Raw genomic sequence first — 15761 nt, 5'->3', positions numbered from 1 at the left:
CCTCCTCAGGGTGCCGTCAACCAGACAGTGTCGGCTGGCGACACCCAGGGGGAGAGCCTTCTCTGTCGGAGCACCCACCCTCTGGAACGAGCTGCCCCCAGAGATCCGGGTGATTCCGGATCTCCCCTCCTTCCGCCGCGCCCTCAAGACTTGGTTATTTCAGCGGGCAGGACTGGCCTAGGGGTATTTTAATTGGTTTAACAAAATTTTAGTAGAAGCGGCCTATTCAAATATTTATTTTTAATCATTTTTAAATTTTGTATGGTATTGTATTATTGTTTTTAAACTGGCTGTAAGCCGCCCTGAGTCCTCCGGGAGAAGGGCGGGGTATAAATTTAATAAAATAAAATAAATAAAATAAATAAATCTAACTCTTTTTTTCTTCCATTCAATTTTGTCCAATTTTTGGAGACTGCCTGGACCCAGTCCCTGCAGTTTTCTTGGCAAGATTTTTCACAAATGGTTTGCTCCTGCCTCCTTCCTAAGGCTAAGATAAACTGACCCAGGGTCATCCAGTTGGCTTAGGGCCTAATGCAGAACTAGAACTCATGGTCTCCCAATTTCTAACCTGATGAATTAACCACTACACCAAACTGTCTCTCTGTTTAGATATTAGAAATACTAATTTCCCCTATTTTATTTAAACTTTCTTCTCCAAAAGGAATCAGAAAAATAAAAATAAATATATTCTGACCCAGGGTCATCCAGCTGACTTTAAGAATAGATTCCATGTAATCCAGTTATTTAAATAAAAAAACAAAAGCCACAATTAACAAGTAAGAGCAAACCCTAATATCAGAATCTCAGATGTAATGTTATGGAACTAGTCATAAAGACAATACAAGGTTAATGGCTAAATCTGCATCTATTGGAATTATATAGCTGCCAATCTCACAATGTGATTCTGGGTAGCACACAGAAAGCAACTAGTTAAAATAATTAAAACATTAAAAACTTTTCAACATAAATAGAAATAAACATTGAGTATGCAATAGTGGCGAATATCTATAGCTCGGATGTAGGAAGAGGGTGAAGGTTCGTTCTTCGAGCTTGTGGGTTGGTTTCTGAATGTTTCGTTACCAGGCTAGGTAACATCTTCAGCAGAGTTTAGGGGATGTCAGTGTTCTGTTTATAAGGGCTTCAGGTGTGGGTGTGTCAAGTGAGGGTCTTGTGTTGGGTCACCTATGAATCATCAGTGAGAGGCTTGTGATGGGTCTTGTGATAGGGAGGCTACATCAGGTCAGGGTCATTAAGAATGTTTACATAATTAAATACTCCTTTAACTCCATTAAACTTAGTGGATCTGTCTTGAACATCACTATGAGTTTGATTAGACTTCATAATGAGTTACTAAAAAAATTCTTCGTTTCCTTGAAAAGACCATATTTTTTCATCGTCTCCTAATTCTACTAATTGTCTAATTATATACTGTCCTTTTATGTCTCATAGAGGTTCCAGCGTGTTGTAAATTTGAAATCCGTACAAACAGTTTGACTCGAGATCGAATACTTTTTTTATATGTTGACTCTGATAAGTAAACCCTCCTTGCTGAACCTCATAATGCATTATATACCATAATAAGCATATAACATAACAGCAGTTTATGAACACTGGCCCTCTATGACATCATGGAAATATTTTCAACAAGGATAACTGTAAGAGATCCTTACAGCTTACTGGAAAGCAGATAGCTAAATATACCTAGCCATAATGCTTGGTCTCTTTTCAATGGCAGTTGGATTTCATAAATTCCACGATCAATTGCTTGGTAATACTGTACATACAAATGTATTAATAGTAATAAGTACTAATAGTCTGTTTTGTACTATTATCAATATTTTGCAACTATGGAGAATGCCTTAATGAGCAATATTACATGTATTAATTAATTTAACCTGAAAGCTACAGTCCTGTTTTGGTAAATAAAATATGCTAAATTTTATATGCTAAATAGATTAATAAGAGGTATACTGTATGGAAGTATAGCAGTAGCTACTACCACCCAAAATGGGAATTTTCATTGATATGTATTTTTTTCAAATAGTAAAGCAACCAGGGAAAATGTTCACTAAATTATCCTTATTTATGAAATTTCCAAATTCATTAAGCTCATAACTGCTAGTATGTTAGACTACAGCTGGCCTATTTGAACAAGATGATTTTTACTTTCTAAGATCAAAACATTTACAAATCAAAATCTAAATATGGAACACATACTATTTTTGGTGCTGTCATGATGTTTTCCCAAGAGGCCTCTGAGGGTAAGCTACATTTAATTGTTATTTTAGGTCACTTCTAGTGATGTCACTTTTACCACTGCCAGACTACTCACAACACAAAATACTTCTAAGCATATATATGTTCAGCAATGGTAAATTACAAAAGTATCTGTGATCTTTTGGTATAGAAAAGAGAAAGTTCCTGATCCTTTGAATTTTAAAGTTTTTTTACGGAAAAGAAGAGGTAAACAAGAAAACTATTCTGATCTTAATTAAACACCAAATTCCTATTTATTAAGACAAAAGTTTTATCATAAATACTGTATGAAAGTATGGACATTCCATATGAACTTTGTTTCAATATGCAAAAATTTACACAATTTACACATTTTCTGGCAATGAGATCGGGTTGGATGAAGAGAAAAGAGAAATGGCAAAGTAAAAAAGTGGCATTAGCTAAAAAATTAACAGGCTCTTTTCCCAACCAATGTTTTATTAAGAAATCCAGTGTCTGGATTTCCAGCCTCTTTCATCTAATTTTTTGTCACTGTTTTTTTTTCCTGTCCAATTATATTATGTTACATAAATTATATCAATAAATCTGTAATTAGTGGTAAATCCCTCTCACTTGTAATAATTGTAGAAGCTAAAGAAGCTTCTTGGATGAGAAGCAAAACGTCTTCAAAGAAAAACAAGAAAGTCCAGTTGCCTCGTGAAAAAGCACCCTTGAGATAACTATGACCTGGATGACTAAGAATCTCTATAGACATAAAAAGAGAATAGACAAAGAACACCACTGGCGGGAACATGATCCACAATGGGAGACTGTACAGAGAGATACTGCTTTCTGGCTTCCGCCTATCTTATCTGCTCTCAACAGGAGACTTTGAGCAGGTTCTTTCTAGGTGTCCATAGAAGATAGGCAGGATCATGTTAGTAAGTCATTTTAATATTGTCCTGATAAAACGTAGTAATACTTCATAGGGCCTTCTAGGTAATAGTGAGCATGCTAAATTGCAAACAGAAGTCCAGTGCAGTGACCCCCAAATAGCCCTAACCCTGCAATAGCAGGTTTCCCCTAATAGCAGTCTAGTTAATACATTCAGAATCAAATGCAGTTTCAGACTCATTTTCAAAGCAACTCCATGTGCGGTTTTGTTCCATGATGATCAAGTCTGAGTTACCATTGCCAAACCTCCCTTGCTATAGTTTCAATTGCTATTCCAGCTGGAGCCATAAGTCAAGACATAGACCTACTCTTTTGGGGACTTAGAACTACCACTGAGACCAATATTTCTGTCAAGATGTTTACAAACTACCAACACTTTCGTCTTGCTACAGCCTAATCTGAACATTCAATCCGTTAAACCTCTGACCTTATCTGAAGTGGCAATATACAGTTAAACATGATGAGTATACATCATCAGTATACTAAGGATATTTTACTCCAAAGAATAAATGACCAGCAGTTGCATACAGGCATTAATAAACATGGGAGGGATAAACAAGTCCTGCAGTCTCATATTGAAGCAACTGCTCTTCCTGCAATGACTAGAAACTGGAATTAACTGCTTGATAAGATTGGAACCATCAAAGAATAATGCCCTCAGTCCTCAGCTCTTACAGATGGTCTAGAAAGATGATATGGTCCACATTTCTGAACCCAACCAAGAGTCTAAGAGTACCAGAAATGGGGCATTCATTCATCCAGGTCCCAGTGAAGATCGCCCGCCATGCCTAAGTGAATCCTGACACCATACCTTCTCTAAAAAGATGGTTGGTGGCAAGGTAAGAGCTCAATATAGTTGGGTTGAGGGATGGAGGTGACAGGGTACATAGGGGCCTTTTTTTAAATCAAATGACATCACACCTTCCCTCAAAAAAGCATTACACTGCAAAGATATCCATTAAACATGAAGTATGAACCAGGCCATTCGGGCTTATCACCACATCATATTTAAAAACTTAGCTTAAAATATTTTGAACCTATGATAAAAAGGATACGATAAATTCAACTTTTAGATCAATGTAACCATTTCCCACTGACTACAACACAATAACCATTATAAAAAAATAATACCATGCAAAGCAATATGTTGACTATTCGGTGGGATGTTTTCTTTAGCCATGGAGATTAATAATTCACTAGCCTTTGAAAGTTTCTCTGCATTTTTATTCTGAAAAAGAAAAAATGGTAAGGCACAAACAAATGTATGCAAAAGGTACCAATTTGTGCTACCCTGAGTAAGAAAAAGCATAAAAAAGACATAGAACTAGCTTTCTGGTGATTCTTCACCCCCTCCTTCCAACTTTTGGTTTGAAAGCTAGGGTTAATGGAGTAGTGGGGAAAACAAGTTCAGTCATTTTCATATTTTTCAACAGAAGATTGATCTAATAGAGCAAGATAGTCCTGTTTCCTTGATATATCAGGGTTTTTTTCTCCAAAATACATTAACAATATAAGCTTTTGAATTGCATAATTTAGAATCATAAGAAGAGGTAGTCAGCTAACTGTATAGAACAGAGCAGTAATGGCGAACCTTTTAGAGACCAAGTGCCCAAACTGCAACCCAAAACCCACTTATGTATCGTCAGGTGCCGGGTGGACGTGGCCCATTGGGTGGGCGTGGCCCATTGGGTGGGTGTGGCTGCGGTGGTAATGGCAGACTGGGGAGGACTAAAAAGTTCAATCAATCAATTCCAACTTTGCGAGATCTTTTTTTTTCCTGCGAGAAGTTGAAATTGGTTGATTGATTGAACTTTTTTTTTTTGCACACGGTGGCGGAGGCCTAAAGCGAAAAGGTTTTATAAAATCCAGCTGAAGACCTAGGACTGGGGCGACAGCGCGCGTGCCCAGAGGACTCTGCGTGCCACCTGTGGCATGCATGCCATAGGTTCGCCACCACGGGAATAGAGGAATATGTATATTGTATTGTTCATCCCCTCTGTGAAGTTTGTAGGTATAGTCTAATATGGATTAAACAGCAAATCTCAATGTGATTGGACCATTGGACAGAAAGATCTGTAAGATCTTTAACCTGAACTACAGAAGCAAAATTAAAGGAAGAGTGCTGTGTTAATGTATTTGTTTTAAAATAAAATCTTACCTGCATCTCCATATATGGGGGATCATTTTCAAGTTTTGCCTTGTCCTGTAACAACCTCGCTTTGTGTTCAAGGAACTTGTCTAGGTTCTCAGCCATCATTGTTTACTTCTGGAAATAATAATCTAACTGAAGATAGTACCTAATGGATAAATAAAGGAAACACTATTTTACTAGGTGCCTAAATTTGCTTAGTTAATATAATTCAGACTATTGGGTTTTTTAAATCCCAAAGTAATTAAGAAGAAAAAAAAACAAATTGGGCATAAATAATTTGTTCTACTAAATAAGAATCAAAATCATTATTTAACTTTATCTTAAAGGGAAGATCCATACAAAATTTTATTCTGAAAACTATATTGTTTTTTTAGGCTTTAGAATGATCTTAAATACCTACATGTAAAACAATGGAATATAAGTGAAAGAATGAACAAAAAGAATTACATTCAAGTTAGACAAACGATAAATGGCTGCCTTGAAAAGGATGCACATTCTTTCCTTATCATTAAATAAAAATTACATACCTCATTTCATATGTAAATTACTTGTTATAAAAAATTATAGGCTCTGGTTGTACAGATTTAATCATATCAAAGACTGATTTACTGAAAAGAATTAAAGGGCTACCTCTGGGGCAAGTAAATGTTTCATGATACAGAACTGCACAGAATAAAACAAAATAAGGATAATCTCCGGCAGCAAAGGATTCTGTTGTAGCCCAGTCTAATTCCATTGTCTGCCTCTACAAACTCAAAAGCTACAGGCTAAATGTCCCCCCTACCTCCTCAGCAGTTCTCCTCCAGCTATCCTGCTCCCTGTTGTAGGAAGAATTGGGCAGACATTTCTTAAAACCAACACAGACTCTATAAATTATTCCAACAATGAAATGTAAAAATGCTTACAGAACTCCACTTCTGTAACTCTACAAACCCTAATGTCAAAACAGATACCTATTCTCATCAATTACATAGTATGAATTAAATTTCAAATTGATGGCTTGCAAATTGGAAAGATAGCACAGAATATATACCTCAAGCAACTATCACTTACTACAGATAGTCCTCGACTTGTGACCACAAATGGGACCAGAATTTATTTTGCAAAACAAAGCGATTGTTAAGTGACTGTTGTAAATAGATGCTGGTTGCTAAGTGCTCAAATTTTAATCACATGACTGTGGGGATGCTGTAATGTTCCTAATAGTCATGTCATTTTTTTCTGTGCCATTGTAAATTTGAATGGTCACTAAATGAATGGCTGTAAGTCAAGGACTACCTGTATTCTCCAATGAAATGTAGTAATAGTAATAACAATCATATACACATCCTAGGACTGCTAGTATACCTTCTGATTCAAGAACTCAGTACTAAAAGTAAACCTTTTTTCTTGTTTCATAAAAAAATGAGAAGGGATCATTTAAATTATTGGGTCTCTGTGCTAGAATATAAATTAAAGCATCTCTGTCAAATGGCTCTCCAGATTCTGCTTAAACACATCCAATGAAAGGAAGGGAACCTCACAACTGCTTCCAGCATCAAATTTCTCCTATCATTAAAAACATATTCTGGAATCTGCTTTTCTGTAACTTAAAATAATTATTAATTCTCCTGCATTTGGATGATATAGATCACAGCTCCCATTTGTCATATTTTATTAAAGCCAAACATAAATGCTTCTCTCAGTGTCTAAAGTATTCTTCGTCAGGAGACGAGTAAGAGAAAACACGGATAACATCATTTAGAATTTTATAACGTATTTTCACAACTTTTCATTGTTGTCCGGACCATGATCGTGTCGTGGACTATAGAGTAAGATCAACTTCTTTCTTTAAAGTTACTCGTGAGGGATTTGTACCGAAAGTTCTGTCGTAATTTAGGTGGATAGTTGCTGGCCCTCCTGCCCATGATTAAGTACTTAGATCAGAATTGTACAAATTTGTCCTCAAATGATTTACTAATATCAAATTATGCACACAATATCCACAATCTACTAAGGCTGAGATCCTCAAATTATGGGTTGCAATTTTCCAGAGGTCACAAGTAATTTAGAAAAATTGTAATTTTTAAAAAATGCTGATCAAGTTTCTGCAAACAAAGTGGAAGTGCTTTAAAACTTGTTTGTGCTTTGTCTGGACAAACCTACTGTGGGTCTGTTCATATAAAGTAAGTTCATATGGAGTAAAGCCCCAAACTAATTTTAAGAGATGGCTAGGCTTAAAGGTCTAACTTCTGTCAGAACTATTTTCCAGTCACAATAGTTTTGTTTTTTAGTTTTATTCATGATGGGGTTGCACAAAGATGTATTATTTTAGAAGATCGTACTACTGCACACTTTGAGAAAACCCCTACACTTACAGAAGACACCTAATCAAAATATGAAGTAAAATTAGTTAATTATGATGCATTCTTAATAAACCCATAAGGATTTCTAATCACTATTCCACAGTTTTCAGTAAGTTTGTAGATTAACTACTTGATCTCTTCTAAAGTCTTTCAAGCAATGGGACGCTGAATGGTATGTAGCTTTCAAAGGGTAATGTTTCCCTTTCTCTAATACTGTATTCTCACATTTCATTCATTTCCCAGGATTTTTCAAAGATAATGCACAGAGGTTTGCTTCATCAACAAGTTCCCTCACTTCATAAACCCTCTTCCTGTGTTATTTTTCTTCTTTTATTTATTTATTTATTTATTTAATTACATTTATATCCCGCCCTTCTCCTTGCGGACTCAGGGCGGCTAACAATTAGATAAAATACAAACATAGAAAACACCTTTAAAATTAATTAAAAAGAAATATTTAAACTAATCTGATTAAAAGTAATTAAAACACCGTGGCTCAAACATCACACAAAAGTGGCCTATCCAACTTCTTTAGTACAAAAGTACAAATATTCCTTCAAATGTTTTGATGAACCCACAGGACCATGAAATGAAAGGGGCAGAGGCCTGCAAACAGTATTTCCAAATGCAGCTGCCATATTATGGGATTGCTTCCCTTTCTTTTCTTTTTTTTTATTATTATTATTATTTAAACCGACAAACAAAACAAAACATAATACACATATATACACAATATATATTTTAACATCAACTTCGTAACAGTAATCTTCTATTATTTACATTTTCCCCCTTATTCTTCTTTATAGTATTTATCCTTATTGCCCCATTATTTCTTATTTGCATTTTTCTTCCTTCATACATTATTATATACACATTTAGGTGCAAATTGGAAAGGTGTAAATAAGAGAGAATAAAGATGAGAGATCGGTCAGTATGGTGAACGAGGTATAATTTATTATAAGACACAGAAGAAAAAGAAAATAGAGAAAACAATTAAACAGGTTCTCAGCACAGTCCAGGATTTTCTTTATCACTTCTTCCTCTGATGGTATATTCTCATTTTTCCAGAACTGTGCTGGATTGCTTCCCTTTCAAGGTTGCATTAACAAATTCACTGTTAGCCTTCGGGAAGTGAAGAATGAATTTCCGCAAAAGAGAACATTTGGAGAACGAATCACCGCTAAGTTTGCATTTTTCCTACTTGCATTACTTGTATTTTTACACCTGATTGATTCCGTTCTGATGGCATCTTATTGTTAAATGTTTTCTAGTTTCATGAGGTAAATCCCTAGGCTAGGATTCCAGCAGCAAAGAACTACAATAGGCAAATAACCAGAAGCTACAGATATCCGAAATATCTTCTAAATCCAGAGAAAACGATACAGAACAAAGCGAACCACTCGGAATTGAGACAGAAGCGCAAACAGCGGCTTCAAGTTTCCGGGAGCCTGTCGCTTTAAGAAGAAGCCGGACGGCGTTGTTAAGCAACCAAAGTACAACAAAACCTGCGGCCTCCAAAGAGCTTTGGCGAAAGCCGACCGCGCAGCGTCTCCACAAGCACCCGACTTTCTGAGCCGAACATCTGGATTTAAATCGGGGGTTCTCAACCTTGGCAACTTTAAGACTTGTGGACTTCAACTCCCAGAATTCCTCAGCCAGCTTTGCTGGCTGAGGAATTCTGGGAGTTGAAGTCCACAAGTCTTAAAGTTGCCAAGGTTGAGAACCCCTGATTTAAAAGGACAATTCTACGCCCAACCTCGCCCACCCCGACCCGAATGGGCACTTCTGCCAGCCCTCTCCAAAGCCCTACGACACACGCAAGGGGCCCCCTTTGCTTGCCCCTTCAGGTCCATTTTTCACCCTTCCCCAGCGGGGGGAGGAGGGGGGCCGAGGGGGCGGAAAGGAGAAACGGGCTTTCTCGGCGCGCGCTTCTACCGGACAGTTCTGGGTCAGCATGAGAGTCCTTTAGGGCTGCAACCGACCAGTCTTCGGAATTGTCCTCGCCCGAAGCTCACCTCGTCTGCCGCTCGCTCCGGAAAGGCCCAGGCGCCGGCGGGTGCTCCACCAGCGGCTCCCGCCGATTTTTCTCAGTCTCAACCGAAGCTTCTCAGAGCGCTCCGCCTTCTCAGGGAGGAACCTAAAAAGCAGGGGGAATAGGCTGCGTGCCAACGGCGCCGTCTACTGCCTGGAATTAAAAGCACATCCGGATTTGTGAGAGGTGGCCGAGGACCTATTGGTCCCCTGTGCTGCGTTGCAGAAATGAGACGTCTTTTGGGCAGCCTTTAATCCAGGGGTCCTCAACCTTGGCAACTTTAAGACTTGTGGACTTCAACTCCCAGAATTCCTCAGCCAGCAAAGCTGGCTGAGGAATTCTGGGAATTGAAGTCCACAAGTCTTAAACTTGCCAAGGTTGAGGACCCCTGCTTTAATCTGTTTGCAGTTGTCTAGCGCTCTGTGCAAGCTCAGAAACCCCCTTGCCAACAGGCATAGCAGACGTCCCAACACTTTTTTTTTTTTTGTACCATCGAATCAATCTTGACTACTGGCGACTGCCTGGATTAATCCCTGCAGTTTTCTTGGCAACATTTCAGAAATGGTTTGCCATTGCCTGCTTTCTAGGGCTGAAAGAGACCACTATAATAAATTGGCTCAGATTAGGCTAGATCGAAGTGGGGGAAAAAACCCCCCACTGTTTTTCTGGACACTTGAGTAGCTAAGGAGTTTGAGAAGAGGAGCGACCAATGTTCAGCCTACGCCACGGTCTGGCACTTCAAAGTGCTGCAGCGCTAAAGTACATGTGAGAATGGGCTGCAAACATGCAGTATAGATTCTGATCTGGTGCTGAGATCTTCTCAAGTTATAACCAGCTGGCATAGAGAAATATGTTGATTTCCTTAACAAATAAAAACAAACAGGTTCCTTGCTAGGCAGCTGAAAGCCATGTGTGAGAGCGTCCAGGTTTTTTTTTACCTTAAAAATAAATGTGTCTGAATACAACAAGCACTAACTAGTTGCAGGGACAGTACAGACATGAAAACCTATATCAAAATATGACAGTTATTGTAACGAGGAAACCGCTAGCTTTTTGTATCAAAAATGCTAAGTTATTTTGATCACTCAGTATTATTTCAAAAACCAAAGCTAAATAAATATCTGGGATAAGAATCAGAAATATTTTAGAGGAAAATAACTGGAAATACATTATGTTAATGCTATAGTCAAATTTCACTCCACAAATATTAACTAATGAACAAATTCCCATCAAAATTCCCATGGCCAAGAATTCTTCAAGTCCCAACACATCTGGAGGGCACTAAATTAGGGAAGAGTATTGTCTCATTTAGCTATCAATATATCTAAAATGCATAACAATTACCAAATGGCATTTGCCCCAGCTTTTCAATGATTTAAACTTTCAAAGTCTGTTCTGCTGTGTCCTTTCTTCGCAGACATGCAGCCATCAACCAGTTCCATATTTAAATACAATGGAGAAAGGCTGCCAGCAGTACACAGAGATCTCCTAGATCTGGGTTTCTCGAACTCAGCAGTTTAGACTTCAAGTGCCAATATTCGTCGGAAGTGGCATGCTGGTTGGGGAATTCTGGGAATTGAAGTCCATACATATTAAAATTGCTGAGACTGAGAAACACTGTCTTGGATGGCCTGGCCCTGGGGCTTTTCCCGGAGACACACCTGACGCGCAGAGTAAATCAAAGGCGAGGCTAGCCCGGCTCTTGGGAGACTAATTCCATCGCTTACCATTAGGGGGCAAGCTGCAGGTTTCGCAGAGTGGGAGGAACCATTCGCCAGGAACGACTGTTCTCCCCTCACTTCCGGTTTGCGCTGTCCGACAGCGGACCGAGAGGTTCCTGCTGCCCGAGGCGGTTCACCGGGAAGCAGAGCCTTCTTTGGCTCGGCCTGACAAGCCGGTGAAATGGCGACTGCCGGCCCTTCGGGGAGCGGGATGGCCCAGAAAACGTGGGAGATGACTAACAACATGCAGGAGGCACAGAGTATCGATGAGATTTACAAGTATGACCGCAAGCAGCAGCAGGAGATCCTGGCGGCCAAGCCATGGACCAAGGAGTAAGTTGGTGTCTGGGCGACAGGGAAAACCGCCGCTCCCTCTGCGTTCCTCGTTCTCTGCCTTGGTTCAGAGAGTTCTGCCGGCTGCCGAGGTCGCTGCCCGATCCCACGGCCAGGAAAAGGGGCCGGTGCAGCAGTGATGGTGCATTTGCCCCAGAGGTAGCCTGATGCAAGGCGGATCTGGAGAGGATGGGGAGATAGAAAAACGGGTCCAAGAAGAGATTGCATTCTTTAATTGGATATAGAGGTGAAGGATTTAAATTTAAAAACAGAGATGGAAATTTGGATTTTGCAGATCCTAGGGAGGTAGAAATAATAGGGTTTGGCACTCATATGGATGTTAACAAAAAGGAGAAAATGAAATCAGGGATGAAACTAAGGAAAGTGAAGATGGAATTAAATTAGGTGAAGAGAGGCATATTTATTAGAGGATTGCCCTTCAAGCAAACTAATGACATATCTACTGGGTTTTACAATATATAGTTAAGCCATGTATTTAGGTCTTTCTCTTCTTGCCTGTAACCATGATGCAAACATATCCTGGCAAACTTTTTTTTCTGCCAGGATTCCACAACATTGCCTTTATCTCATCTCTTGTCCATGAACGAGACAGGCCTAAGCTGTCCTTAACTGTTCTGTTATAAACTATTGTTTTCTTCCTTAAGCCAACAGCAATATAACACAGTTTCAGAGTGTAGAAAATGTAATGCACTTTGCTGATTATTCTGTCTACAGAAGATCAGATGATCCACAGAGAGAGGCTCTTTTGAAATTACAATATTCCACAGCCTTCTATTTCTCATTAGTGTGATTCTTTCTCAAAAAGCCATGAATGCTGAATTAGTCCAAGGGCATAGCACTGAAGCCATTTCATACATTCATATAAAATGCCTCTACTAAGTCAAAAATAAGGAAAATGAAGAATATTGCAATATGACATTAGATACAAATTAAACAAAAATACGTTACTGTGAAACATAGATGTTTCACTTTGACAGTTGACAGTGTCATTCATTGGAACACCAATATTGGCCAAAATGATTGAGTTGTTACATAATACAATTTTCAAATTATCCAGCATGATACAATCTAGAACAGAGACCCCCAACCTTTTGTGCACCAGGGACCAGTTCTATAGAAAAGATTTTTCCACGGACCAGAGGGGGCGCGGTTTCGTGTGCTGCCTGCATCCCGCGGATGGGGCTTTGCTTGATTGTGCGGCCCAATTGCTGGCATGCTGCGGCCCAGTGCCGGTCCACGGACTGAGGGTTGGGGACCCCGATCTAAAAAATCAGTCTATTAAGATTGCCCAAATCACACTTTTCTCTTTCTCCCCTTCCTGAGCAGAGAGGTCTTCAGAGTTCTTCTCATTTGCTTTTCTTTCTCTTTTACTGCTTTGAGAATTCTTCATTTCTTTGCCTAGCAAAGAGATTTTTTTCCTCTCCTTTCTCAGCATAGAGACCCTTGCAGAGGGGCAGCAAGACCCTTAACTTTTTGTCTGCCTCTTCCTTTTCTCCCTAAAGCAGTGGTTCTCAACCTGTGGGTCGGGACCCCATTTGGGGTCGATCGACCAGTTCACGGGGGTCGCCAAGCAAGGCTGTCCGCCATTTTTTTCCCCTTTTCCGGCGGGTGCCTTATCTCCCTTGAGCTGGGCCAGCTGGTGGTTGGCTTGCTCCGTCTCTGCCGCTTGCCAGCTACGCCTCGGCCGGCGCAGGGGGCAGAACCACGCATGCGTGGCGTTCCCGGGCAGGGAAAGTCCTCGACTTACAACCGGTTGGGTAGTCCTCGACTTACGACCGGTTTAGTCCTCGACTTACGACCGGTTTAGTCCTCGACTTACGACCGGTTGGGGTCGCGGCATTAAAAAGGTTGAGAACCACTGCCCTAAAGCAGCTTGAGCCTTCTGGCCAATATTTCTTACCCAAGCCTCACATCTAACCAGGCCCCACTTTTCTTGGGAGACCCAGAATGTTGTGCTAAGTGGGTTGTGAGGTTTCTGCCAGGCCACATCTTTCTTAAAGTGACTCACTTTGCCCAGCCTGCATATTTATACAATGCTACCAGCAAGCATGTTTGGAGATCAGAAAGCCAGAACAAAACCAAGACAGAGATTGGTAATAGGATTGCATATTTCATACCAATAAAGTTTTTGATGTCTTGAGAATAGGAACAGAACATTTTACTTCAGCAACTCAAAAAGACCTTTATTTTTTGAAACTTATATACACAAACATTTTATATGTAGCCACATATAATATGAAAGCACAGAATATTAAGATACAGAATACTTTAGGATGTGGCCTGTGTTGACAAAAAGGAAGGAATTCACAGTTTTTTAGAGGTAATTCTATAAGTTAGATATCAGAATAGTTCTCAAATTAAGCAATGCTTTGAGCTAAATTTCCCACATCCAAACCATGCACAATATTACCTAAACTGTTTACTGAATTATCAGACAATGTTATTTTATGGTTTTGCAGTATAGTTCTACTTTATTTATTTAAAATAACCGGCAGCCTGTATCATTGTCAATATGCTACAAAAAGATAACAGATTAAAAATATGTACAATATAGGAAATTATTAAATTAGAAACAGTAAAAATGCCATGGATAATGAAAAGTTATTTATTTCATGAAAAAAATGACATCAGTGCTGGATCCAAACATATTCCTACAGATGTATTCCTACATATTCCTTGTCATTCAATAGAGAATTGTTCTAGGGAAAACCCTGCTGCATACCATATATCTGAGCAGATGGTGCATTAAATAATCCATAGTCGGTCAATGCCTTTTTTAGGAACTACATAAATATACAAAAAAATGCTTGGGATCATCACCCAAAATATTACAAAGGGAAGTTTATGTAATGTTGAAAACATGAATTTTGTGTAGTGACAATCTTAACGATGGCATGAAAGAGAAACGCTTATATGTATACTAGACAAAATTTTAGTAGATGTCATTCTGTTGTATGCCAAATTTCGGGCTACAACAGCTGTTGGAACAAACAAATATACAGTAACGGATTCCCTGTTTTTTGGTAGATAGATTCTCATCTTAAGTCTTAAGTCCCATCTTATGGTGTTGGATATTTATCATGTTTATAATTTCAGAATTGTCAAGATTTTCTTTTCTGAGTGTCTATCTCCAGTTACACTTTTTGTAACATCTCAATTATCAAAATATTCTAGAGATTTCAAAAACTTTAGTATGTTTTGGTTCTCTTAAAGATTAATGGTGGATTTTTATTTTTTTCTTGTGACCTAAAATAGCCTGATAATAGAAATGCCTAATGGAAAAAATTCAGAGAAGAGCAACTAAGATGATGAAAGGCCAGGAGACCAGAACAGCTGCAGGACTTGGGTTTGGCTAGTCAAAAGAAGAAATAGGGGAGACATGATAGCAGTATTCCAGTATTTGAGGGGCTGCCACAAAGAAGAGGGGGTGATGTTATTCACCAAAGCACCAGAGGGAAGGACGAGAAATAATGGTTGGAAACTGATCAAAGAGAGAAGCAACCTGGAATTAAGGAGAAACGTCCTGACAGTGAGGACAATTAACCAGTGGAACAGCTTGCCTCCAGAAATTGTGGGTGCTCCGTCAGTGGAGATTTTTAAGAAGAGATTAGATAGTCACTTGTCTGAGATGGTATAGGTTATCCTGCTTGAGCAGAGGATTGGACTAAAAGACCTCCAAGGTCCATTCCAGCTCTATTCTATTCTAGAGCCATTATGCTTAAATAATGTATATGTATTTTTTCCTATTTTCCTTTCTATTTCTATTTCCTTTCTATTTCTATTTCCTTTTAAGATATTTGGTCTTTTCTTTGCAGCCACCATTATTTCAAGTACTGCAAAATCTCTGCCTTGGCTCTTCTGAAGATGGTCATGCATGCTAGATCAGGAGGCAACTTAGAAGTGATGGGCTTAATGCTTGGAAAAGTAGATGGTGAAACGATGATCATAATGGACAGTTTTGCTTTACCAGTGGAAGGCACTGAAACCAG

General features: G+C 39.0%; 2 protein-coding genes across 2 annotated transcripts in view; one reads left to right on the top strand and one right to left on the bottom strand.

Moving 5' to 3' along the window:
- Positions 1-9767, bottom strand: part of CSPP1 (centrosome and spindle pole associated protein 1) — a gene marked incomplete in the record, with an annotated part of 51489 nt that extends 41722 nt beyond the window's left edge. Inside the window, 3 exon segments of the mRNA XM_029286274.1 lie at positions 4300-4396; positions 5327-5465; positions 9681-9767. Of these exon segments, the coding sequence (XP_029142107.1) occupies positions 4300-4396; positions 5327-5425 (196 nt within the window).
- A 1739-nt stretch (positions 9768-11506) lies between these two features.
- Positions 11507-15761, top strand: part of COPS5 (COP9 signalosome subunit 5) — a gene marked incomplete in the record, with an annotated part of 12305 nt that continues 8050 nt past the window's right edge. The window contains 2 exon segments of the mRNA XM_015826676.1: positions 11507-11751; positions 15588-15761. Coding sequence (XP_015682162.1) covers positions 11600-11751; positions 15588-15761 — 326 coding nt within the window.

The sequence above is a fragment of the Protobothrops mucrosquamatus genome, unplaced genomic scaffold, assembly GCF_001527695.2.
Source record: "Protobothrops mucrosquamatus isolate PMUCROS unplaced genomic scaffold, P.Mucros_1.0 scaffold3229, whole genome shotgun sequence".
NCBI classification, from domain to species: domain Eukaryota; kingdom Metazoa; phylum Chordata; class Lepidosauria; order Squamata; family Viperidae; genus Protobothrops; species Protobothrops mucrosquamatus.
This window is presented reverse-complemented; position numbering and strand designations above follow the sequence as displayed.